Here is a 25,620-nt window from a genome sequence, read left to right as displayed (position 1 = left end):
CTTGCTCGAAGGGCATTGCTGTTTCAACCCCCACCCTTATCTCTCTCTCTGTGTGTGTAAAAAAAATAAAAATGTTTTTGACTGTCAGTGGCAAATGTTTGCCCTACTATATTGCAACATTAAGCAGACATCAAAAGAGCATCATGAATTATAATAAAGAAATGAACAACATAGAAGAGAATTTTGAAAAGTCTTAAATTATGCGTTCAGAACCGTGTGTGTGTGTGTGTGTGTGTGTGTGTGTGTGAATATATTTATATAGCAATGTTATTCTCTTCAGGTAAGCTTGAAAAAGAAGTTCCTAGAGTTCTACAAAGCCCAAGATAGAGACAATAGGCCTGTTCAGAAGACATCTTAAACCATGGCTGTAACCACAGTGAATAAGGCTTTTTGCTTTATTCACCATGGCTAAAGCTATGGTTAAAAGTGTCTTCTGAACACAGCCAGAGGAAGAGAAAGAGAGAGATTCAGGTGGAGGCAGCAATACAGGTTATAAACTTTTAAAACTCTCCCACTATAAACGCATGCCTTAAGTAATCTGCTTGCCATCTTTCCCTTCAAGAGAGGTTTTAGAATTAACAAAGAGGCATTTCTCAAGACATTTCCTGAGCTTTACTAATGTGCAGAACAAACAGATGGAAGATTACACCTCAACCTGTTTAGGAACAAAACTTGTATAATAACTAATATACCTTGAAATATGGGAGGGTGTCCAGTGTTAGTCTATGATAAGTCCCATTCATTTCAATGGGTCTACTCTAAGTAGGACTAAAACTTTGGATGTAACTCATGATATACAGCACAATCATTGTGAAATATTGCACTTGGAATACAAACTGGGTCCCATTGAGGTCAATGCAAAGGATCAGCTGAAATCCTAGCACTTCAGTTTAACTGCATTCATGGGTAAAGTGTTCTCAATTTAAATGCTTTTTCAGAATATTCAAATGTGTAAAATTTGGGAGTAAGTTTTAATACCCAATCATTATGCTACCTAAATTCTGAGGTATTTAAACACCATCTTTTACATCTATGATCTACCTATGGGACTGAATTTCTCATGTACATACTAAAATGCACGTAATGACAACATTTGGAATAACTATCAAATGAATGTCAGAGTAGTTAGCTATTTATGAATGCAATATAACTCATTTTAAAAAAAAATCAATATGGAGAAGCTAGTTTTGATTCTCTGATCTATCAAGATCACAACAGATTACAGTTCTGAAGTCATTTGCTCACTAATATTTACACTCAATCAATGAATTCATTTTCTTTCTGATTATTGAGCTATGAATCCAAACCCAGATATTCAAAAGTAGGTACCAGTGAAACCAATGGAATGTTCTGGAAGTAAAGTAATTTCAAAATGGCAGTTACGTTATGTGGAAGGATTGGGGAAACAATTATTTTAAGTTAGTTGTTATAATAATATGGCATTATAAATAACATTTTGTCTCCTCTAACTGTGATCATTCCTAATTCATACCAAAACTAAAAAAAAATCCTCTCTAGAAAACATTCTCTAAAACTTAAATCTCAAGCAGAAAACTATTTGGAAACCACAACCCTGTGAATCACCTTACATCCGCCCCATCTCCCTGTCTCCTCACCCCCCACGAACACACACACAAATATATCAAACTTCATTTGATGTTATTTGCTCCTCCTCTCGACTAAACAGATGGTGAACTGAATTTTGACATCACATCTATCCAGGGAGTTCCCCCCTCCCCCCTCCCCAAGCCTGTGCTGGTACGTGCATGGCTGTAACAGAACAGAATGTAGCATAGAGTAGAATAATGTAAAAATCAAAATATAAAAATAGACCTAGCTTTGTTTTTAGCAGCCCCCAAATGGCCCTTAATTCTACGTACCAGACAGAACTACATAGAACACATTCAGCTTCTAAGCAGCATAACTGCAATGGAATGTGATATGACCTATATTGGGGGTCAGTAAAAACCGGGCTGCAGACACAAGGGTTACAACTTTTTTTCCAAGAAGGCAATATATAATTTGAGCTGGGTTCATTAGGGCTTAGCCCCTCAACCTTTTTTTCAGGCCAGAGTGAAGCCTTTGGGGAAAATGTTAAGTGAAGTAATAATGCATTTGTTTGTGTATCTCTTGCTAGTTTCTAACAGTCTCCTACCCACCTACCCAAAAGCAGCTTCTTTGGACATTGCTTTTCCTATTCTAAAAGGATATACTGGTGTAGAGGACAGAATCTACCTATCCTCTATCTGCAGTACACCTGTATACACCAGTTGCTAGGGGATATGGGCAGAAGGGTGCTATTGCACCATGTCCTGCTTGTGAGTACCTGGTTGACAGCTGGTTGGCCACTGTGTGAACAGAGTGCTGAACCAAATGGACCCTTGGTCTGATCCAACATGGCTGTTCTTATGTTCTGATGTTCTTACCTATCTATTCTCATTTACCTGCCAGTTAGTTTTCTACGGCCAAGTCACTTTCACAAGCAAGGGGGGAAATAGATGGGGGACATGGACACTGTTTCAGTATTTAATTTCAAATCAGAATAATCAGTTTTGGGTCTCAGAATTTTAAAAAACAAATGAACCTGAGGTTCAAAAACAAATGAAACCTAGGATCCCCTTAACAGACATGCCAAGTTTCAGGTCTCTAGGTTTCACAACCTGGGTGAAACACAAAACTTCAATATAATTGTCAGGGCCTGTTGAAAATCCATCCTACAATGCTAAAGGAAGTAAGATTAAGTCAGGGAGGAATCTTTCAAGAGGCTTATAAAAAAGGAGGCCCAGGTTCAGAAATCCTTTCCTCCCAACTCCAGAAACTCAGGCCATAGCTAGACAGGGCTTGATGCACAGGGGATGCACAGGGGATGCACAGAGGATCCCGGGATCAGGGAGGGATGATCCCTCCGTTGCCCCGGGATCTCGACTTCCCCTTTGGCCCCGGTTTTTCCGTGGTCCCGGGGCTGAGCCCGAGACCACAGAATGTGTGGCTGGGCGCCACATGTTGACCCGGCTCCGCGCGATTCCTTGCGAGGAGCCGGGAGCTGCGCCCACTGGGGATAGGGTGGGGGGAGTAGGGAAAATACTTTAATTTTTTTTAAAAAAATTACCTTTAGCGCACGAGCGTTCATGCGCTCCTGCCCCTTTAATTTTAAGAAAAATGGCGGGCGCAACGCCTCTCCTTCTGAGGTCATCGCACGTGGCACATAAACAGAGTAGGGATCTCGCGATAAACACATCGCGGGATCTTCCCTCCTCTGTTGCGGGCTAAACAGTAGGTCTAGCTAAGGCCTCAGTCTTTGTCAGAGGGAGAGGGCACATCAGGGCAGGATCTACACTACTGCTTAACGGTTTATAAGGGTTATGACAACTGTTCAGGCGCAGGCCACATTACATATACTGTTTCATACCGTTTTAAAAGTGTTATATCCTGCTTGGTGTAGATCGGGCACAGAATTGACAGATCCCAGAGTCCACTGCCAGGCCAAGAGGGCAGAGTTGAGAGGAGGTGGGAGTCGGTCTGCTAGACTAGTGACATGGCAGAAGTTGCAACATGAAAATCCTCCCTGAAGGAGGAGTCTAGTAAAAGCCTGTCAAGAACAGTGGGAAACCGTCCATTTAGTGATAGGCAACTGCCTTGCTTTGTTTAGCTCATTAAGCTTAGAGGTATGAAGAGATTGGATTTTTTTTAATTGAATAAAAGTTCTGTAGATTGCAAAGTGAATCTCTTTGTTGTCTCACATTTTGGTGGGAGGGCTTGGAAACACAACAATAGCTATGTTGCTTTTTGTGTCTCCTAGTTATGTGAAGGGTGGTTTAATGGAGCTTCCTTTAAAGATCATCAGATGGATTCTTTTAGCACCTGGTGGTCAACCGATGACAACTCCTTGCTGGTTTCTCTGCACTGCTTACTAGAATAAACTACAGCAAGCAACATGAATTGCACACTCTGCATCACCTGAGGAACATTGTACACTTTAGCAGCTACATCCTCCACTTCTAGTTTAATACTGGAGTGCTAATCTAGGTGCATGGGAATCTCCCCTGAAGATATGGGCATACTTCTTATGATCCACTGAAAGTTAAGAACCTTTAAGACCCATAGATTGAAATGGGAGAGTTAAGCATGTGCTCTTTTAATAATAAGTAGGATTTGAATTGCTTAACTTTGACTTGCTTGTCCCATGTCCTTATTCTTTGTAGGAGCACAGCTGGTTGAAAATATCGAAAAAGTAGTTTTCAATTATTTGTTTATCAGTCTGGGCAAAGATTGGAGTATACCCTAAAGTTTAACTGGGCGCTATTTTCAGCAAAAGGTTGGGAGAGATTGTAAAAGGCAGAATAAAAACAATCTTGAAAAATCAGAGTATAGGTTTAGACGAAATTGCAAGGACAGCATTATGCTGGGGGTGGGGCGGAGGAGAAATCAAATGTTCACTTTTAGAAAAGGATAAATGTCTAGGCAGTAGTTTTATGTAAGTAGTTATAATCAATCACAAATTATAAAGGAGGGCCAGCAATGTTTTGGTCTCCGGGTAGTGGGGGGAGGCTATTTTTGGAATGCATGGCACAAACATCACAAGCAGGATGTGATAGTCTCTAATCAGCACAAATCACCTCGTAGTTAGAAGCCCATTCTACTGGTCAGCTGAGACAGGGTATTTGTATGGAAGCTTAGCTAAATGAAACCACTGAAATAGGAATGGCTTCCTCGAAAACCTGCAGCCTCCCCCAACCTGATGGCCTCCAGATATGTTGGACTACATTGGTCATGTTGGCTGGAGGTGATGGGAGTTGTCATCTAACACACCTGGAGGGAGGAAGCCTGTTTGGAGAAGGCTGTGAGAAAGGACATTCCACATCTATTTTGTCTGGGTCGTTCCACGGCTGTGCCATATTTGCAACCTTCCCTCCATGTTTAGCCTAAATCAAGTCTGCTCAACTTGTGACCTCCCTCCACCCCAAAGCTGTTCAGGGCTCACCAGGGCTTGACAAGCTTCCAGCTGTTGTTGCCTTCCAGGAATTGGGGCTAGGTCTTGGAGGCTCTCAAGTTGTGCACTCCTGGCCTAAATATACTTTCCTTTAATTGAAACCATCCTTCCCTAACATGGTGCCCTCCAGAAGATGTGGACTTCAACTCCTGTCAGCCATAGCCAGCATGGCCAATGGTAAGGAATGCTGGGAGTTGTAGTCTTAAAAATCTGATGGGCACCAGGCTATGGAAGGCCAATTTAAACATCATCTTCTCCATGATCCAGAGGGAGCTCAGTTAAGAACCTAAGAAGAGCCCTGCTAGATCAGACCAAAGGCCTTTCTACTCCATCATTCTGTTCCCACAGTGGCCAAATAAATGCCTACCAGAAAATCGCAATTGCACCCTCTTACTCATGTTCCCCAGCAACTGGAATAACAACAGCAACGGCATACTGCCTTTGATACTGGAGGTAAGATATAGCCATCATGACTAGTAGCTTTGCCTGCCCTGAATTCATCTAATCCCATTTTAAAGCTATCACCACGTCTTGTGATAGCGAATGCCATTGTTTAAGGATTCACTACTTCCTTTTGAGTGTCATCACATGGGGGGAAATCGTGTTTCCTTACTATTGCTTCTCCACCCCCGCTTTTGTCCCTCATTACTTCCTCTCTTTTCCTAACTGGGAAACAGGAAGTAAACAAAGACCATGTGGCCCATTCAGAGGCTGTTTTGATTGCGCCACTTTTTTTGCACACAGCAGGAGAACATGGCACATTCCATTCTTTAAAATTTTGTGATGGGAAAATGAGTGGAAGGAGTGGGAGGCACGTGGGAGGCAGACGACGTCATATAAAGTACGCACACACATCTGTAAGTGGACAGTAGCGAGCATGGGTTAAAACTCTCATCTGATGAACCTCTCAGTCTGTCCTGAATTTCCCACCCAAGGTTATAGCATTATCCACTTTGTCTACACCATGGCAGGATCTACACTACTGCTTATAACGGTTTATAATGGTTATGAGAACTGTTCAGGCCCAGGACACACTACATATACCGTTTTCATAACATTTTTAAAGTGTTATATCCTGCTTGGTGTAGATCGGCCCTAGTATCATGATACCTGAAGAAACAAGTGGAATAGTTAACAAATTTCTTGCCTTCTGGTACTCATGTGACAGAGAGGGAGTATCTTATATTTCTGAAGAAAATGAGTAGTGTGGCTATTTGGGGTGGGCAGGGCAACCATGCTTTAATAGTTGCCTAATAGGCAAAAATTAACAAATGAAGATTTCCTCAATATAAAGATCCAGCAAAGGGGAAAGCCTCATTTGAGAATTCCTGCTCTTAAAAGCACAGCAGCCATGCCAGAAAAGAGATGGCGATTCTAAATATAAAAGTTCTAATTCATGGGTGCAGAATTTCTTTCAACCCGAGGGCTGAGCTCCATTTAAGAGAAGCTCTTGGGGGCAATATTACAGTGGTGGGTGGGGCAGAAGGCAAAAGAGACTGAGCCAAATGTCCCAAATATCCAAAAAATATCAGCATATTTTAGCTTAAAGCTCTTACAGTCAGTAACTAAGCCTTAGGAGGGGAAAACTGCACAAGAGATGGGGAACCACCACATGGTTGGTAGCCAAGTGGAAGGGGCGGGGCCAGGAGAAGGGGGCGTAGCATTCCGGAGCACCCTAGAGGGCCAGATTGGGCCCCCTGGGCCTGAGGTTCTGCGCCACCTTTCTAATTCAACAAGGAGCAACAGCTAAATGCTTCTAGATGAGACTTTTGATCATGCAATCAGTCCACCTCGTTCATGGAATTTTATGGGGAGTCCAGATGACATTGTCTCCCACTTGTATGTGACCCTCCTGTGTTTTTCCATTGCTTCTTTCATCTTCTTTCTTTTCACACAAAAAATCAGTTAAGGAGGAATGGCACAATGTCTTTTGACTGATAGCGCCAGAAGCCGTCTGTCTGGAAACACCCTAAGAGGTTTAGACGAAAATCTTTTAGAACTTATTGGGGCTGTTCACACGTAATGACAGCCCATGGACTGTCAGGGATGTCCAGGAGAAGAGCTGCCATGCTGCCTGCAGTGTGCCTACAACTTCCCCCTTTACTCCACAACTTACGATCAGCTCCTTCATAGGTTGTGCAGCAAGACGTGAGAACCCGGACTGATGGGGTTAACCCAACAACAAATCATGGGTTAACTGCTGGGTTAACCCAGAAGTCTGGGTTAACACATCACACACCACAACTGATGAAAGTGCCAGTCATTGTTTGTGGTAAAAGTGGAAGTGGAAGGTGCACAGAAGGCAGTATGCTCTCTCTCCCGCTCATGCATGTCAACCCATGGGTTATTTATTTACATATGAATCAGGTCAATGGCTTGGATTCAAAGAAAAATTAAGGAAGTTCATGGAAGGAGTGCACACACCCCATCCCCAAAAAGCTTCTCCTGAGGGTCTGGGGGATGGTCTTCTGAACAATGTGGGGGACATGGAAGAGAAGATAGGAAAGTTTCCTCCACATTTGGGTTGTCTTCTTCAGTTTGTAAACCGTGGACTGCTTGAAATTACTCAGAAATTAGTCTTTATCTTGTTGTGAAGAGGTTTCGAAAGTGTAGTTCCCTGTCATATAAAAACAAAAACTGCACATTTCCTAGGCCTTAAATATAACTAAAATTGCAATCCTAAACACAAAGTAAGAAATAAATTCCATTGAACTCAGTGCAATTTGCTTCTGAGTAAACCTGCTTAGGATCACACTGTTAATTGTCCAGCATTCAGACTGTTAGCAAAATTTGGCTTTTTCTCATTTGATTCTGGCACATCTTGTTGACAATCCCCCCCAAAAGTGAGGTAGGCAAAGTATGTCTCAGTGTGCTCTTTGACTGCTAGCCAATAACTCTCTTACTAAATATAGGGCAAAAGAATTATCTCCAACACCAGCTGAGAATAGCAAACCAAAGTTCGATAGGATGTTATGACCCTGAATGATCCATATTAAAATTGTTAGTCAGGCTAAGAGCCAATTCAGACATGCTTATATCCATGAGAGTTTTGTACATTTTTTAACACATGATCAAATGCTTTGTGTGAAAGCATCAGTCTCTTAATCTGTGTTAATAATGCAAACAGTAGCATGTACTTGAACTGCAGCTAAAATATCACCCTTCACATCCACATCTGGATCTATTCTGTTTGCCATCTTAACCCTCATATGAGGCCAGGCAGGGCTCCTGAAGTGATTTGAATTACTGACTGTTTTTATCTTATATTTTATTAATCCATTGAATATATTTGCCAGGGCTGGAAGCTTTGATCAGCAAAATTGGTAGGTTAGTCAAGTAATGTTTTAGTTTTTTTACTGAATAGAGTCCAGTTTTAATGAGTGAGAGCAAGTTTCACTTGATGGGCCTACAGGTTACAGCTACATTTGCTTACTTTGAGGAGTTATTTTTGTTCTGGTGTGCTACTATAATAGGGGGATATATATATATATATATATATATATATATATATATATATATATATATGTCCTTTTGTTCATTAAACATTGTTTATTGTTCACTAAAATTGTAAATTAATATACAGTTCCTACAGTATCTCAGAAAGACTCCTATATTGTGATTTTCATAACATGACAATTCATTTAAATTTTTCATCAGTTCCAATTCATCAGTTGAAAGGAAGATGATTAATCAACTAATTGTTCTTTAATTGGCTGACAGTCCTCATATTTAACCATGGATGAACTTTGTCTGTAACAAAACCATTTGAATCAAACCAAGAAACATCCTAGATCCAGTGTGGTATAGTGATTAAAGATTTGAACTAGGACAAGGGAGCTTACTGGGTGAGTTTGGGCAATCACCTTCTCTTAGCCTTACCTACTTTACAGGGGTGTTGTGGGGATAAAGGGTGGGGTGGGTGGGGGTGGAGACAGAATCACAAAGCTCCTTGGAGGAAAGATAAGATATAATATAGTAATATAGTAATTAAATAAGGTGGCATACCACTGCTCCAGAAGATGACCAGAGAAATTAATTTCATTCACAGTCCAACCAATGTTAACTACATTTTAAGTCCTATTGATTTCAATGAGAAAATTAAGCACAGGCTTAGCTGTCACCCACTGAAACTGGTGGGATTTTAACACACTTTGGTTAGATCATGACTTTTGTTCTTTGTTTTTTAACTAATACTTGGCCAGTTGTGCTTGCGATTGTGCAGGAAAATTGAGTCAGTGACTGGGTTTGCATGATTGCCACGGTTCATCATGGCTTATTTTAGAGTTATATGGTTATTTAACCCTTGCATAACCCATGGTCCCCAGGTTCGGACAACATGACAAGTTGTGACCATGGCTTGAATATTCAAAATGGCCACTGGCAGACACTGCATCACACCATGGTTTAAATAAGCCATGTTGAGCTGTTTGATTATGCAAACCAGCCCACTAGGAAACATGGATTTCTAGTATCCGCCTCCCCAAATTCTTGTTGCTTTTATCCAGATGGTCTGCCACTGACATGAGATACGACACACTTAAATGAAAGAATTTTGTTAAAATGTGAACATATCTAGTGGGGCAGGGCTCAAGTTCTTATGCATGCTCAGTATGGGAGTTTCATGTGTGAAACTGGTTAAGGAAATCCCAGAATGCTTCAGATAGACTTTCATTCATTGGCTGGGGATGGACAATAGTTCTTTTCTATGTACTGATGGCAGTCTGTGAGACAGTGTTGCCCACACTCCAGCAGGACCCCACTGTCCAGAGCCCCTGGGCTTGCTCCTTCTCTTTGCCACTACAACCTACTTTTTCACTTGCCTCCCGCTTAGGCCAAGACAATGGTGGTGATGAGAAGGAGGAGGAGCATTAGGTGCCATTACCAACTTGCTCACTGGCGCTCTCTGCCTGTCAGGCAGGTGATAGCAATAATAAGAAAGAGGATGAGGAGAAATAACAGCAGTTTGATAATGCTGGTGAGGAGCTAAACTCACTGAGGGAGGGGCCTATTGAAGAAGCCTTGCCCATGAGCCCTCAAAAACCTGGAGCTAGCACTGTGTACACAATCACCTCATGATTGAGTCTGGTTGCAGAGTTTTGTAATGCTTCAAAAACGCTCTACATGTCTACTCTGAAGTAGGCCCCACTGAATCCAATGGAGCTTACTCCCAAGTAAGTGGGTATAGCACTGCAGCCTCAAACTATTTGACCAAAGAACATGACTGTGGTGCAACAAGAACAGCAAAAGTGCCTGTACATCAAGGATGACGCAGTCACACCGTTTTCAATTACTTAAATTGATTGTCTCTCTTCAGCTTGCCATATGCACAAAGGATGGGGAAACTCTTTCAGCCCAAGGGCTGATTCTATTTTGGGAAAGCTCAGAGGGATCACTTTCCAGTGGTGGGTGGGGCCAAAGGCAAAAGGGGCAGGGCCAAAAATACAACAGTGCCAGACTATATTGTTGATGAAAGCTCGTACTACCAGTAACTAAGGCCATAGCTAGACTGGGCAATATCCCGGGGATCGCCCCGGGATCGTCCCTGTGCATTCACATGACGCACAGGACATCCCGGGAGCAGGGAGGGATGATCCCTCCATTTCCCCAGGATTTTGCCCTACCCTTCTAGCCTGGTTTTTCTGCAGTCCCAGGCTGATCCCAAGACCGCGGAACGTGTGGCCGGGCATCGTCGATTGTCCCAGCTCCTTGTGAGTAACCACAAGGAGCCAGGAGCCAGGCACAGGACACAGAGCTCCTCAGAAGCTCCTCAGGAGCTCTGTGCCCATCAGGGGTCAAGTGGAGGGAGGGCGAGGTGTGTTTTTTTTAAAAAAAATGCTCATGGTGTTCACACGAGCACTCGTGCACTCCTTCTCGTTTAAAAAATAAATTCAAAATGGCAGCTGTGATGTCGCACACCGCATGTAGACCAGGGCGACGATCTTGCGATCATAAAATTGTGAGACCGTCGCCCTACTACCCCCCTCATCTAGCTGAGGACTAAGCCCTTAGGAGGGGCTTCAACCTTTTAGTATAGGGGGGAAACTCCGTAAAAGCCAGGAAACCACGAATGATCAGTGCTTGGGGGAAAGGGTGGGACAGGGCTGTGGTTACTTGGGGAAGCCCAGAAAGTCAGATTTGGCCTCTGGGCCTGAGGTTTAGCATATATCCCTTTTATATGGACTAAACAAATGAACAAACAAAATGACACCCCAAAACATAGAATGTATTTGCAATGTCCTACATGTCTGATATATTATATAGGTCTTCTGTGACTTTTGCATGTAGCACCTAATATATATGAGAGATAGTATACTTAACATAGCTGTGGGCCTTCTGATGTGGTTCCAATTCTATATCTAAGACCCCAGCTGGTTACTTTTCACTGAACTGCTCTGTTGGCACAAGAGTTCCTCTTTGAATCAGCTGTACAGTAGAGCTGGTCAAAATTACTCACTCAGCTCTCAGTCTTCTACAAACCAGCTGCTACTTTGCAGGGACAGACTGGCCATCTTGACACTGTTCAGCAGCTCCAGAGAACCTGTGCCTGAATTAGCAGTATTATTTTCACAAAGCATTTCTCTGACTTTCATTCAAAAACTCTAAGGGCCACACAGTACACATCATGTTACACAGGGCTGTGCATCTAACCTGCAGGTAGTTTTGTTTTGTTTTTTTAAATGCAGATAACATCAGCTGGGGGTCAGAGCAGACATGGTAGGGGAATTTAACCATTTCCTCCTCTGATGTGGTCCTGCGGAAAATCCCTCTTCAGAACTAGTATTTGATTCAGGAGGAAATTCCCCTCTTGGTACTTGAGATGAGAAGGGACTGTGGCAGGGGAGGAAAGGTTTAAATCTTCTTTCCATGCCTCTTCTGAGTCTGTTTTCATGGCGCCAGGTTGGCACCACCTCCCTCTTCAACCCCGTGCTTTCCCTCTCCCGGGGGGCGGGGCGGGGGCATCAGGTAATACCTCTGAGGAGGGAGCAAGGGGTTTCTGGGCAGCCATCTAAGCCCCAGAACCTCCCCCACCCTCTTCCTGGTGGGAGGCGACTAATCACTGGTCACCTTCCACCAGGCTCCACCCTGTGTTGACCCCAAATTGGCTGCAGAGACAGGGTGGAAGCCCTGTGTTGACATTGCTCCATTTGAAAAAGTCAGGGTAAATCCCCAACTTTTTCAAAACGCAGCATCGCGGGGAAGCCCCGCAGAGGCTGCGAACCTGCACCTGCATCGTATAACCAATGTGGCAAAGATGCATTTCACTTCAGGTCTAGTTTGGCCATAACTCTGCCTCATCTAGAGACACAGGTTTCTTATAATAATAACTCCATGTAACTAACTTCAGATATGCCTTTAAGATCACCTTTGAGTTTATAGGTATCCAAGGCTAGCTCTACTATTAGGCCAGGGGTGCCCATCCTTTGGGGGTCAGTGGGCACATTCAAAATGTTGAAAGAATGCTGTGGATGCTCTCATAAAGTGGCTGCCCTGGGTGGCTTGCCCATTTATAAAATAGCTGCCATGATGGGCACAGTTGGTTACGAAACATGCATTTGCCAGAAGGCAAACTGGTGAGACTAAAATAAAAGCAATTTGCCCCCAAATCTAAGTACAAGTCAGAGCTTCAAAACACAAAACCACTCTTTGAATCCAAACACGGATGGTGTTAGGTAGCAGAAATTCACATTGCAGTGTGCTAGCCTTCCAGTGAAAACATAATGAAGTTAAATAAAAATATTTAATACATTTGAGACCCCAGCTTAGGGTGTCTCCAATGAAGGGGAGAGGTCGAAAGAGCTGTGTGTGCCATGCAACCTGTCCTGCCCCCTCTAAGGTGCATCATCCACCTTGTGGCACAACTGAGCATCAGAAAACCATTTAAGGAGTGTACTACTTTTCTAGATGCCATTTCAGGGGATGGTGGGTTGCAATACCATTCAGAGGGAAACCTGAAATAAATAGCATTCTAGATGCAAGGCATTTCAGGGTTTGTTTGTTTTTATTATAGATCTGGGATGGCCAACCAATAGCCCTTGGGTCATTTGATCTGGTTCTCAGCATCTTTGTAATCAAAGTGTGATAAAAAGTTTGCCCACACTTTTACTTCTGGGCTAAAGAAAATTGCTTATGGGTTGTAAGAAATAGAGATGATCCACACTTTAATTTATCTCTCTTCCTGATCATGTAGGTAAAAACTTGTCTGACTGAATGTATTGCTTAAGTATGGAGCACTTACTGCTAGGAAGGGCCATGGCTCTGTGGCAGGGATTTCTTGATTATGGCAATGCTTTGCAGGCAAAAAATCCGAAGTCCAGTCTCTGGTAACCCCAGTTAAAAGGATCTCAAGTTTCAGAGCTGGCTAGGAAACACCTCTGCCTCATGCCTGGGACAGCTGCTACTTTCAGAGTAGATAATTCCAAACTAGAAGAATCAGTATAAAGCAGGTTAATTTGTTCCTGGTAACAACTTTATGATGGAATTTAAGAGGGCTCCAGTTTGTGCAGTAAAATATACTTTCATATTCCAGACTACTGTCTGGAGATTAGAGTGGCTCCCAAGAATAAAGAAGTTGGTCGTCCCAGATAAGGATCTAGTCCCAATATAAAAAGAAACTATGTACCTGGGTAGTAGTCAGAATAGAAGCATCCCTACTCTCTAATTCAGTACCAGCAACAGGCTTGCTATTGATGAGGTTATGGTCCTATTTGTACTCTTTGTTAACAGCATGCAAGACAATACTTCAGAATCTTCTACTTCAATAACTCAACTTCTGAGAGAGAGCTATTTAGCTGAAAACAACCATCAAGGGAATAGCGAACGAAGTAGATCAGAACCATCTTCACATTCTTTCCGCACTTCTGGGACTTCGGACGAGGTGGCTGGCCAAGATGACCTTCCGGATCTTTCTGCCTTTCTGAGCCAGGAAGAGCTGGATGAAAGTGTGAACTTGGCAAGGCAAGCCATCAATCAAGATCCTCTCGAGAACAAGCAAGACGAACAACAGATACACGTCTTTTACCCCTCTGAGTTGAAAAGCTCGGGAAATACAGTTTCAAACAAACAGCAGTTCCAATCGACGGCCTCACCAGTTTCAGACAGCAGTCTAAAGAAACAGCCGATTGGTTCAGAGGCAGAGTCCAAAAAGGAATTCCTCAACAAGGCAGCGGATTTTATCGAGGAGCTTTCTTCTCTTTTCAAAGCACATAATTCAAAAAGAATCAGGCCCAGGACATGTAAAAACTACAAGAGCAAACTTGAATCTAAAAATAAGGCTGCCCAAGAAAATAGTTCAGGTTTCTCCAATCTGTCCGAAAACAGAGAGAGGCCTTGTGTTCCAGTACCTCAAGATTTAGATAAAGCTGAGCACACATTTGAAAAGCCAGATAACCCTCAGGAGGCAGACTTGGAAACTGTAAATAAATTAGGAAGTTCAGGGTTAACCACCGAGTTGTCAACCACATCCTTTTATTCAGAGGAGCCTATAGGCCAACCGCCACATTTTACTCAAAAACTGAAGAGCAGGGAGGTCCCTGAAGGAACCAAAGTGCAGTTGGACTGCATTGTGGTAGGAATTCCAGCACCTGAAATCAGGTAAACGTATCTCTCTTTTATTTCTGTGATAGTACATATACACAGGGTGGGTTGCTGTGGTCAGTTCTCCTCAACATTTCCTCAGATGTTGCCAGAAGTTTCTGACTTCCAATCCTGTTTCAATTATTGCTCTTCCTATGACCTTGGAAAAGTGGCTCACTTGTGACTTTGACATAAGAGCAAAGCTGGCTTCAAAATGTCCTCAAAATGTCCCCTCCTCCCTAAATGGGACCACCTCTTCCATGTCGCCACTGCTTATTCACCTGCCTTCTCCCTCTGGATCCAATCTGCAATGCAATAGGCTAAGATTAGATTAAGGCTACTTCCAGACAAAACTTTTATTGTGCAGTCACTCTGTCTCATTCACAGGTTGTTATGAGGAACCAGACATCATCATGTTCCACTTGTAATCGCCATGTGCTTTTTCACTGCTTTTTCTGTCCATTTTCTGACTACAGAAAATCCATTAAGGATTAACTGATTGGTAGTGCAAGGAGCTGTCCACCTGGAGACACCCTAAAAAGGGAGACCAGGAAGACTACGATTCAAAAGTCATCTCAGCCATAGGACTTACAGGGTTCTTTGGACTCTTTGGGTTGTATCCATTGTTAGTCCTACTTAGAGTAGATCCACTGAAATTAATGGGACTTAAGCTACAACCCTTTGTCATTATTTGCCATTCCCAGTTCCAAATACCTAACGTTTGATTTGAAGTGCCCCACCTCTTAGCACTGTTGTGCACATGCTAAAGTTAGTAAAATGTTTTTGTGCATTTAAAAGTGCTGTGCATTTATCATTTGTATATAAGCCAGTCCCTTGGTCCTGTCAGTGGAGGCTGTGGCTCAAATTTTGGTGGGGCTGTGAATCCATTCTGGGTTTCAGCAGAACCAGCCAGAACTCTAAAGGGGCTGTCCAATGTGCTGAAGTGAGTTGGGGGTTTATGATTCAGCACCTTGGACAGCTTTTTTTAAGAATCCCCAGAGTGGATCCACAGCCCCACCGAAATCAGACCATTCTTAATGGTCTATTGGAGAAACTAAGCAGGATGGAATCAGCTAGGTCGTTAGAAAGAAGAAACACTGTTCCCCAGCATGAGACTATGATCATCAAGAGCAAGGAACAGAGCCAGGACTGTGCCTAACAGTCTCCCTTTACTTTCACTGTTCTAAGCAGATTGCTGTTTCTTCCTATGGTGGGGGGAAATAAAACATTGAATTGGGGAAGCTGGCTGGCCTTGCCTACACCGAAGGGGACCCGATTGTGGCCATGATGTAGACCAAGAATATGGTCATTCCCCCCCCCCCAACCCTTCTGCAGCAGCCACTGAAATTCTTTGTGCTGCCAGCCCACCCTAGCAGTTTGTTTATAACTTTTTAAAAATCTATCCAAAGTGCTTAATTTGTTTGTTTGTTTGTTGATGTGCTATCTGAATATAATTGGGTTAGATCTAGACTTATGCGTAAGAAATCCGTGGGACTTAAATGAGTCATGACACTATGTATGACTAGGTCTGGATCTAGCCCATTAGATCCAGTGTGGTGTAGTGGCTAAGGTGTTGGACTGGGAGTCGGGAGATCCGAGTTCTAGTCTCCGCTCAGCCATGGAAACCCACTGGGTGAGTTTGGGCCAGTCACAGACTCACAGCCCAACCTACCTCACAGGGTTGTTGTTGTGAGGATAAAATGGGAGAGGAAGAGAATTATGTATGCCGCCTTGGGTTCCTTGGAGAAAAAAAGGTGGGATATAAATGAAATAAATAAATAAATAAATAGAACTACTCAGATATTTTAAGAAATGGGCATTCAAAATGTCTCAGGGCTGCTTCACGTATGCCATGTGCAAGGACCCCTCAATAGCATGTTGCTCAATGACTCAAAGGTGAATCTTTGAATTGTCCCCACTGAAAAATGCAGTGTTTAACATTATTTCAGAGGATATGAAAGCTCAATCTAGACTGATGGATCTGTGATGGCCATTTCACACATGTAAGTCTCTCCCTGAAGTGGCAATACTCAAGTGATGGGCATGCATGTGAGAACTTATTCTCATGCATTTAATCTGAGTAAAATCCAAAATACTTTCATACATGTAAAGGCTGGTGTGGACATTTTCTTTGCCATTTTTTTTGTCCCACACAACTACTGTGTATGTGCACAACTCAGTCTCTTGCACCCTATAGCAAATGCTTGTAGATGAGGTGTAGATGAGGCCATAGTGTCAGGGGTCTGCAGTGAATGGATATTCTATTACTGACTTCTGCTTTGCATTTCTTTGCTATTAACTTTTATTAGCCATAGGCAGGACCTTTTGTGATACTTTACTCCCATGGGCTGGGTCTTTGATCCCATGGAAGTTTGGGTGGATGGATCGCTGGATGGATAGATGGACGGACGGACAGACAGACAATTATTTGCATCAGCCACCAACCATTGCAATTCATTTATACAAAGCACAAACATACAACTAAACACATAACATTATCAAATTTAAAATGATTAAAAATTAAGACTATCTCCCCACCCCACAGAGGACCTTGTCTTAATAACAGCTGCTACTGTTTGCAAAGAATGTCCAAAATTTTATGAATAATAATAATAATATATTTATTTATTTGTTTGTTACCCACCTCCCCTCTGGATTGAGGTGGGGTACAACATAAATGCAAATGCCATAAAATACATATAATTAAAACATTTAAAATTAATACATTATTAAAAGCATCTACTTTCACATGTGAATCCCAGACAAACTGGGAGAATGTTGGGAACACACACACCAACATCGGCAATGGCTTGTATGTGATTGTCACCATTCACTTGTGTACATCTGAAAAATTGGGGGAAATATAATCGTTATCAGGCATTCACAACATCAATATGGGATTGCCAACATTTAAATACGCAGTCAAAATTTCCCCAATTTTGGATGGTCAATTCAAGATAACATTTGGAAATGTTTCTTTGGGGGTTGATCATTCCTGGAATCTTCTGGAAAGCAATCCTATGAACTGGATCTGTTTAGCCTGAGATCCAGTCTCAGATTGTGGTAATTGGCTCAGAGCAAGTTACATGAATGATATCACATAGAAGCATTTCCAACAAGAATCATCCCAAAAGGCTTCCCATGAATGCAATCCACTATGTCAGAGCTGGCCCACTGAGACAGAATACGGTGCTACATGGACCATGAGTGTGTAACCTAGTAAGGCCAATCTTAGAATCTTATACATTTTCTCCATTGCTCGTGAGTGACCCATATTTGCCACCTCTACTCAGAGCTGCCTGCATTTTTTCCAAACTACTTAGCTCACCTCTGTTAGGATAATTTTCCTGTGGCTTGGCACACACAGCTATCCTGTAAGTGACAAGAGGATCTGAAGCCTATAAACAGGCTCCATGTCATGCATTTTCTATGAGAGCACTCTCTGACAAATGCATGTGAATAACTGAGAGAAGCACATTCTAACCTTGCTTTGTTTGAGAATCCAGAGCCTCTGCTCTTAAAGTTCTTAACCACATTCACAGCCTGATCTTGAGAATGCTTACTCAGAAGTAAGTCTCACTCAATTCAATAGAACTTGCTTCCTGCTAAGTAAGTTTAGGATCACAGAGCCACAAAGATCCAAGTTTTGTTTTTAGTTTTATTGACCTGGTTTGAATGTAATGCCAATTCACAGTTGTTTAATGTCCGCTTTCATAAACAAACCAGGAACCTGGGGTTCTTGAGGGACAAAAACCTAGAGTTTTAATCCAACAACAAACCATGGGTTAAAACTCTATGTTGTTTCTCCCTCAACAACTCATAGTTCCAGGTTTGCACGTCAAATCAATCCAGGGACATTCATGGGTTGTTTATGAAAGCTGATGTAAAACAGAAGTGGCTAGTTAGCAGGAGACAGTGTGCTCAGTTCCTGCTGTGTAACCCCGACTAACTATGTGTTCTTTAACCCATTGTTAGTCATTACATATGAATTGGGCCAATGAGTTCAGCTACAATGACCCAGTTCACACATAACAGTTACCCATGGTTTAAACAACCCATGGGTTGTTGTGCATGAGCAGGTGTCACACTCAGGGCTGCTCTTAGGGTTGGGCAAACAGGGTGGTCTCTGAGGGAGGTGCCAAGCTGAGTTCAATGGCTGTGTTTTTTAATGTACTGTTTGCAATGAACTAGGGTGGCAAAAGCAAGTGTCTGCAACCTTTCTTTCAAAGTTCTACAAGTTGTTTCGGTACTCACTACAAAATTGATCTTCCTTCAATTAGCTTTAAAATGTTTTCTTTTTCAATTTTCACTTAGATGTCATTTGTGCTAGGTAAAAATCAGTGAAAAACAGATTTACTTTGGGGCAAAGTTACCAAGTACTTACCATTTCAAACACTGTAAACAATATAAGCACTATATAATTAATAATAGATAGATAAAGCCGTAAGCTGTAAGAGGCCAGTTGTATATTATTTTTATTGATAACTTTTCTTTATTAGTTTTAAAGATAACAATAATGGATATTCTAAAATAAAAAATGCTGACCAAAAGATAGGAACTGCTACAAAACAAAACAAAACATTATAAATAACACCTGCCATAGTTCTGCTGTGTTTCATAGTGCACTGCTACTATTCAGAATGTGGCTTTTCGAACTTCGGCTGGTGCAACCTATAGCACAAGGGCTGAGAGGTCAAGGTTGTTCTCTAAGGTCATTACACCTGCACTAGGACCCATTGGGTGGCCCTGAAAAAATTACTGGGGGGGGACACCAAAGTCACTTCCCACCCAGGGTGCTATTTATCCTAGGGCATGCACGCCACTCCCCCTTTCAAACAGCAACCTCCAATGTGCTTGTTCCTAGGTTATTAGCATGACATCTGAACCCAAATGCTTTGGGTTGCTCATGGATTAAAGAACCCAAAGTTAACCCATGGTTTGTTCTTAGGTTAACTGATCATAGGTTGTTTACAGAAACTGGAAGCAGCTTGCACACAGCACGTCCCACAAATTGTGGGTTAACAGCTGCCGAACTCTGCCATTATGTGCAGACAGGCTCAATAAATCAGCATTAAACTGCAAGGTGAGGGAAATGGCATCATAGAACAGTAGGAGAGCAAATGTGTTGTATGCACAAGGCCAACAATAATCCTTGTTAGGGCTGTGCACAAGCCTCCCCCCTCCCCCCTCCCCCCGACTCGACTCAGAGGCTCCAAAACGGCCCCGATTCAACTTGGAGCGCTTCAGGGGGATGCCTGCCTTGCCTCAGTGCCGAAGCAAGATTCCCCTCACCCCTAAGTAACTCAGCTTTGCAGGTTCCTGGATGCCAGGCACAAGGCCTACTGGAAGTCCATGTGACTCCTGACTCCCCAGTCCCCGCTCACGGCCCCCTCCTCCCCCCTTTGCAGCCCACTTGCCCCCATTCCCTCTTTCAGCCCGAGACCCAACTTCCATTTCAGGGAGGCTCTAGGGGGGCGCGTTCCAGTAGTGGATTGGGTCAAAGACAAAAGGAGCAAGGCAAAATCCCCCAAATACCAGCATATTTTCGGGTGAAGTTCTTAATGCCAGTAACTAAGCCTTAGGAAGAGCATTTGAACCTTTTAGCATGGAGAAAGAATTACACAAGAGTTGGGAAATCACCCAACAACTGATGGTTGGAGGAAAGCGACGTGGCTGTTTGGAGAACCACCGCGGGCTGGATTGGAACCCTGGGTGGGCCTGATTCTGCATCCCTGCTGTATAGGGTTAGATGGACCAATGGTCTGACTAAGTATAAAGCAACTTCATCTGATTGTGACATCCTGTGTGGGTTGCAATACTACATTATGTCAAAGTGATACATCAGTCTTTGCTAAGCATCTGTTTAACCTAGCAAATTATGGACGAAGTAGCTATAGCACTAGCCAGGAAAATCAAAGTGTTGCTTAAACACACACACCTCAAAATAAATCTAGTCACCTCGTTTTAATTAATTTCTCAGTCTGGCAACATTGCATCAATTGACATGAGGCTGGTGGCGGTGTGGGTTGCATTATATCAAGGGAGGATGCATAGATTAATGTAGGCTATTGAAATGGTGGATCTGTCACCTCCGAGTCATTATTCATGAACGCCCATTGGGATTTCATTGCTTATGAGAAATAACACTTGAGCATACATCCCAAAAATGTACAAAACTGTTATAAGAAATTTTCCACTTATTGTAAACAAACTATGAGTGGGTAATGAATAACCCTGGCCACTGGATGCCACCCTGGCCCTGGCTGTGCTAGTGATGCTGGTAAGGTCAGACTATGGGGCACAGGCACAGTGGCCTGCAGCCCAGAGAGCTCCCAAATGAGAGCATGGCAGTAGCAGTGACACCTTATCTTCTTTTAAAGTTTCAGATGAAGTCAGGATGCTGCAGAGCGAAGCTCCAGTTGTGCCCCCATCTTCATTTCCTTAGAATGCCTCTGGACAAACAAAGATGGTGGCCTCAATTGGGGAACCCCAGAGGTGGAGCTTTGATCCCTTCTGTTAAAAGCTGACAAAGGGCAGTGGCAACCATTGTAGTGGAGCACCCAAGATAGTCCAGAGAGGTGGAGGGCATTTTGCCTGGGGCCTTCTTCACCTGGGCAGCATCACTGTGTGCCAGCATGTCGATCCATGAGAATTGGTTTTAAATATATTAAAATATTTGGATAGAGAGAGCCTGCTGTGCAGGAATATAGACTAGAATCTCAGGGTACTCCCAGCTGAGGCTTTTATTGCACCATCACGCTACATGGAATTTTAAGGAGGGGGTGGAGGAGTCCAGATGATGATGATGTCTTCCACTCATAACCCTCTCAGGTTTTCCCACTGTTTCCGCAGTCTTTTTGCCTTACCATGGAAAACCTGTTAAGGAGAAAAAGACAGAAGAGCTGCACAATGTCTTTTATTTGGTAGATACAGAACCACCTTAGATCCAAGCCCTTCCTGCCCTGTGATTATGTCAAAATCAATGGTTTATGGATTTGTTCCTAAAATCTCATCTTGATACCCAGCACTAAGATCATAGAATAGTGGAGTTGGAAAGGGGCTATAAGGCCATCGAGTCCAACCCCCTGCTCAGTGCAGGAATCCACCTTAAAGCATCCCTGACAGATGGTTGTCCAGCTGCCTCTTGAAGGCCTCTAGTGTGGGAGAGACCACAACCTCCCTAGGTAACTGGTTCCATTGTCGTACTGCTCTAACAGTCAGGAAGTTTTTCCTGATGTCCAGCCGGAATCTGACTTCCTGTAACTTCAGCCCATTATTCCGTGTCCTGCACTCTGGGATAATCGAGATATCCTTAGCGTTTCCTTAAATGCACGACAGCAATGGGAGAGACTGGTTTTAATTCGTTTGCCCCGTCCCACCATATGAAATCCTGGGCATGCCTATTTCTGTGACCTGGTAGTGATCTGGGTCAAGGGTGGGGTGCCCTCCCCCGATTCCCTCTCTTCCCCCATTCACAGTAGGGCTGCTTTGATGATGAGTAGCTGTTTCATTCACAATAGTGGAGCAGACAGCTTATATGTAGTGCATAATAAAAGACTACACAAACGGGAAGGGGAAGGCACCACCAGTAGCTAGAGCCTGTAGCAGCGGCATTTTGCGATATCGTTACTGCGATACAATGAAAACTAAAGATCACACAGAGGGGAAGGAGAAGGGATGGCCAGTAACAGGAACAAGCCTCTCTCATTCACTGAGCGGCATCTCTGTGGTTGATGATGTTCACTTCAACTGGCGGGACTCCATCCACCAAACCCCAAAGTAAAGCAGTTGAAAGTGCTCTGTGACTTGTGTTGGTGTCTATTCCACTTTGCTTGCTTTGTGGGCTAATGACAAACCAAAGCCAATTTAATGATAATCTGGATAAAAGCTGAAAACGCTTCTGCATGTGTTTTCTTGTAGATTGAGCCTGTGTGTATTTGAGTGAGTAGTGGGAAGACAGTGTGTTTATGAGAGAGAGAGAGAGAGAGAGAGAGAGAGAGAGAGAGCATGAACTTGAGAGGAGGAGCCCACTGCCAGCTCTGGCCACACCCACCCAACACTGTATGTGACCCTCGGGGCAGAAATGTTTCCCATCTCTGATGTAGAAAGTCCCAGGACTAGTTCCATACATTGCCACCCAAAAGGATCTCATGGAGCAGGGCTAGAAAGCCCTCTGTTTGAATCCTTGGACAGCTCCAGCCAGTCAGAGCAGGCAACGCTGGACTAGATGGACCAATCATCTGACTCTGCATAAGGTAGCTTCATGTCTTCCCAGACCACTCTCTGTCCTACCTGTTCAAGAGATTCTCAGAATAGGGGCATTGGCCAGACTGTTTGCTGCTACAGAGGGGGCATCTTCTGTTTTAGGACTTTATAGATTGCCATGTGCAGGGTGTTGCTGTTAATTATATTAATAGAGTGATTCAAGGAACATTTTCACAACAAATGCAAATAGGATTTTGTGTCTTTCTAAGTGTATCCTTGTTGTTCAAGTATGTAAAGCATAGTTTACGAATGGTTTCCTCATACTTTTTTTTCATATGTTCAGAGACTAATATTGAATACAAACCAAAAAAATTCCATTTGAAAAGCATAAGAGGCTGAAGGGACTATTCTAACCCCACACCACCTCCACACACCTATTTGTTTATTTATGACCTTCCCACCCTTCTTCTGGTGAATTCAGATCAGCATACATTGGTCCTCTTCCATTTGATCCTCACAACAACCCTGCAAGGTAGACTAGGCTGAGAGAGAGAAGGTGACTGGTTCAAGGTCAACCATTGAGCTTCATGGCCGAGTGTGATTTGAACCTGAAGCTCCATGGTCTTAGTCCACCACTCTGACCACTGGGTCTATCTCTTATCGTACATTGTTTCTGGTAAGCACATGGCAGCTCCATTACTCTTTGCAGCTGAATACAAAAGGTAATTCAACCTTTTGTTTCAGTTTCATTTGCCTCAGGTATATTTCTGCTTGGGAGATTGAGCAGCTGGTTTTATTGTTGTGGTCTGGTTGTCTTGTGGTGACAATTGGTGCTCTTGTTTCTCAGGTGGTACTGTGAAGGAAAAGAGCTTGAAAATTCGCCAGATATTCACTTCATCCAGTCAGGACAGCTCCATTCACTGATCATCGTTGAAGCTTTCGAAGAAGACACAGGACGTTACTCCTGCTTTGCTTCGAACATCTATGGGACAGACTCAACCTCTGCGGAGATTTATGTAGAAGGTAATGGCGAAAACCTCTTTGGCTTGATAATTAACAGCTGAGAGTGGTGCTGTGAACTTGCCTTATTTGGCTTTGCTGCCTTGTTGATCAAATAGAAGGCGATAATTGCAGAGCGTGGAATGCAAAATAGTTCTCCGTCAGGTAGGTTCAGGTGCTTGAATGTACTTCTTCAACTGCAGTTGTGTGACCAGCCACCCTCAGGCCATATATGTGAGTAAGGAGGGAAAGTATGTGATGCAGTAGAGAGAAACTATTTATTTATTTATTTATTTATTTATTTATTAGATTTTTTTAACCGCCCAATAGCCGAAGCTCTCTGGGCAGTTCACAAAAATTAAAACCATGAAAGGCATAATAAAACAACCAAAAGTCTAAAAACACAAATACAAAATACAATATAAAAAGCACAACCAGGTTAAAACCACACAGCAGAAATTGATATAGATTAAAATACGGAATTAAAACAGCAAAGTTTAAATTTAAGTTAAATTAGGTGTTAAAATACTGAGAAAATAAAAAGGTCTTCAGCTGGTGATGGAAGGAATACAGTGTAGGCGCCAGGCGGACCTCTCTGGGGAGCTCGTTCCACAGCCGGGGTGACACAGCAGAGAAAGCCCTCCTCCTAGTAGCCACCTGCCTCACTTCCTTTGGCAGGGGCTCGCGGAGAAGGACTCCTGTAGATGATCTTAAGGTCTGGGCAGGTACATATGGGAGGAGGCGTTCCTTCAAATAACCTGGCCCCAAGCCATTTAGGGCATTGTATGTTAACACCAGCACTTTGAACTGGGAGGTTGGGATAGGCATGGCACAGCAAGGGAATGAGTAGCTTGCAAAGTTTTTTAAAATGTGAGTGTATGTGTGTGTTTTCATGTGTGTGTGAATGTGTGCGCATATATATATATATATATATATATATATATATATATATATATATATATATATATATATATATATGTTTGCTATATGAAGTACTTCTGGGCAGGGGGGATACTATTGCTGTTGTTCAGCAATTAAAAAAAATATGGCTAAATGTAGATTCATGTGTTTGGTTAGTATATAAGAGCACACAGCCTCCAATAACTGAATATAATGTTCATTGAATGGTGCGGACATAGAGGGGTGTAGCTGTACTGCTCATGACTACTTATTTCTCAGAGAATATCTAGTAGAAGCTTAAATTAGTTTCTATCATTCCTGCAATAAACATGAATACAGCTGTTGCAGGCACCTATTGGATAGTATCTGTAGCATCATTATGACATCACACTTTCTCATTCATGCCTGAAGCAGTTTTTCTTTACATACTCATTCATCCGCATGGACATTCACATAGCACATTAAAAAGAGGGGGAAATGTAGTATTTACCCACAGCAATTCCCTCCCATTTCAAGAATATTTTTCTATTTGTTTTTCTTTGAACACTGAGTGCTTTCCATTTGAGTGAAAAAGAAAATATTTTTCTGTATTTAAGGTTTCCTTTAAGAGGGAAATTGATTACTAGACTGTAAAACTGATTGTCAATTTCAATCCAGTCAGTTTCGCCACTCTGTTGACTTGTCTATGGCCTTAGCTAGACCTAAGGTTTATCCCGGTATCGTCCCGGGGTCGTCCATGCCTGCTTCCGGGATATCCTGTGTGTCATTTACATGAACAGGGATGATCCCGGGATAAACCTTAGGTCTAGCTAAAGCCTAAGAGTAGGGGAAACAGCTGCAACTGGGAAAACAGAGAACGGACCTTTCTTATTGTAGCAAGATTCCCCTTTCATTATGTTTGCAATGGTTAAAAGGTTATTGATGATTGATCAGGCTATTTCCACAGTAGTAGA

At 42.8% G+C, this 25,620-nt stretch overlaps 2 protein-coding genes across 4 annotated transcripts in view; both read left to right on the top strand.

The window, feature by feature from the left end:
• The window catches only part of LOC134403036 (cytochrome c oxidase subunit 5B, mitochondrial-like), a 176,181-nt gene that overhangs the window by 97,909 nt on the left and 52,652 nt on the right, over nucleotides 1–25,620 (top strand). The gene's annotated exons all lie outside the window — the stretch shown is intronic.
• Nucleotides 1–25,620, top strand: part of MYPN (myopalladin) — a 102,573-nt gene that overhangs the window by 34,493 nt on the left and 42,460 nt on the right. For all 3 annotated transcript variants that reach the window (XM_063133057.1, XM_063133059.1, XM_063133056.1), the window contains exons 2-3: nucleotides 13,715–14,581; nucleotides 23,616–23,791. In XM_063133057.1, coding sequence (XP_062989127.1) covers nucleotides 13,716–14,581; nucleotides 23,616–23,791 — 1,042 coding nt within the window. In that variant the 5' untranslated portion in view covers nucleotide 13,715. The remainder of the gene's footprint in view (nucleotides 1–13,714; nucleotides 14,582–23,615; nucleotides 23,792–25,620) is intronic.

The sequence above is a fragment of the Elgaria multicarinata genome, chromosome 8 (genome assembly GCF_023053635.1).
Source record: "Elgaria multicarinata webbii isolate HBS135686 ecotype San Diego chromosome 8, rElgMul1.1.pri, whole genome shotgun sequence".
In the NCBI taxonomy this organism is placed as follows: Eukaryota; Metazoa; Chordata; class Lepidosauria; order Squamata; family Anguidae; genus Elgaria; species Elgaria multicarinata.
This window is presented reverse-complemented; position numbering and strand designations above follow the sequence as displayed.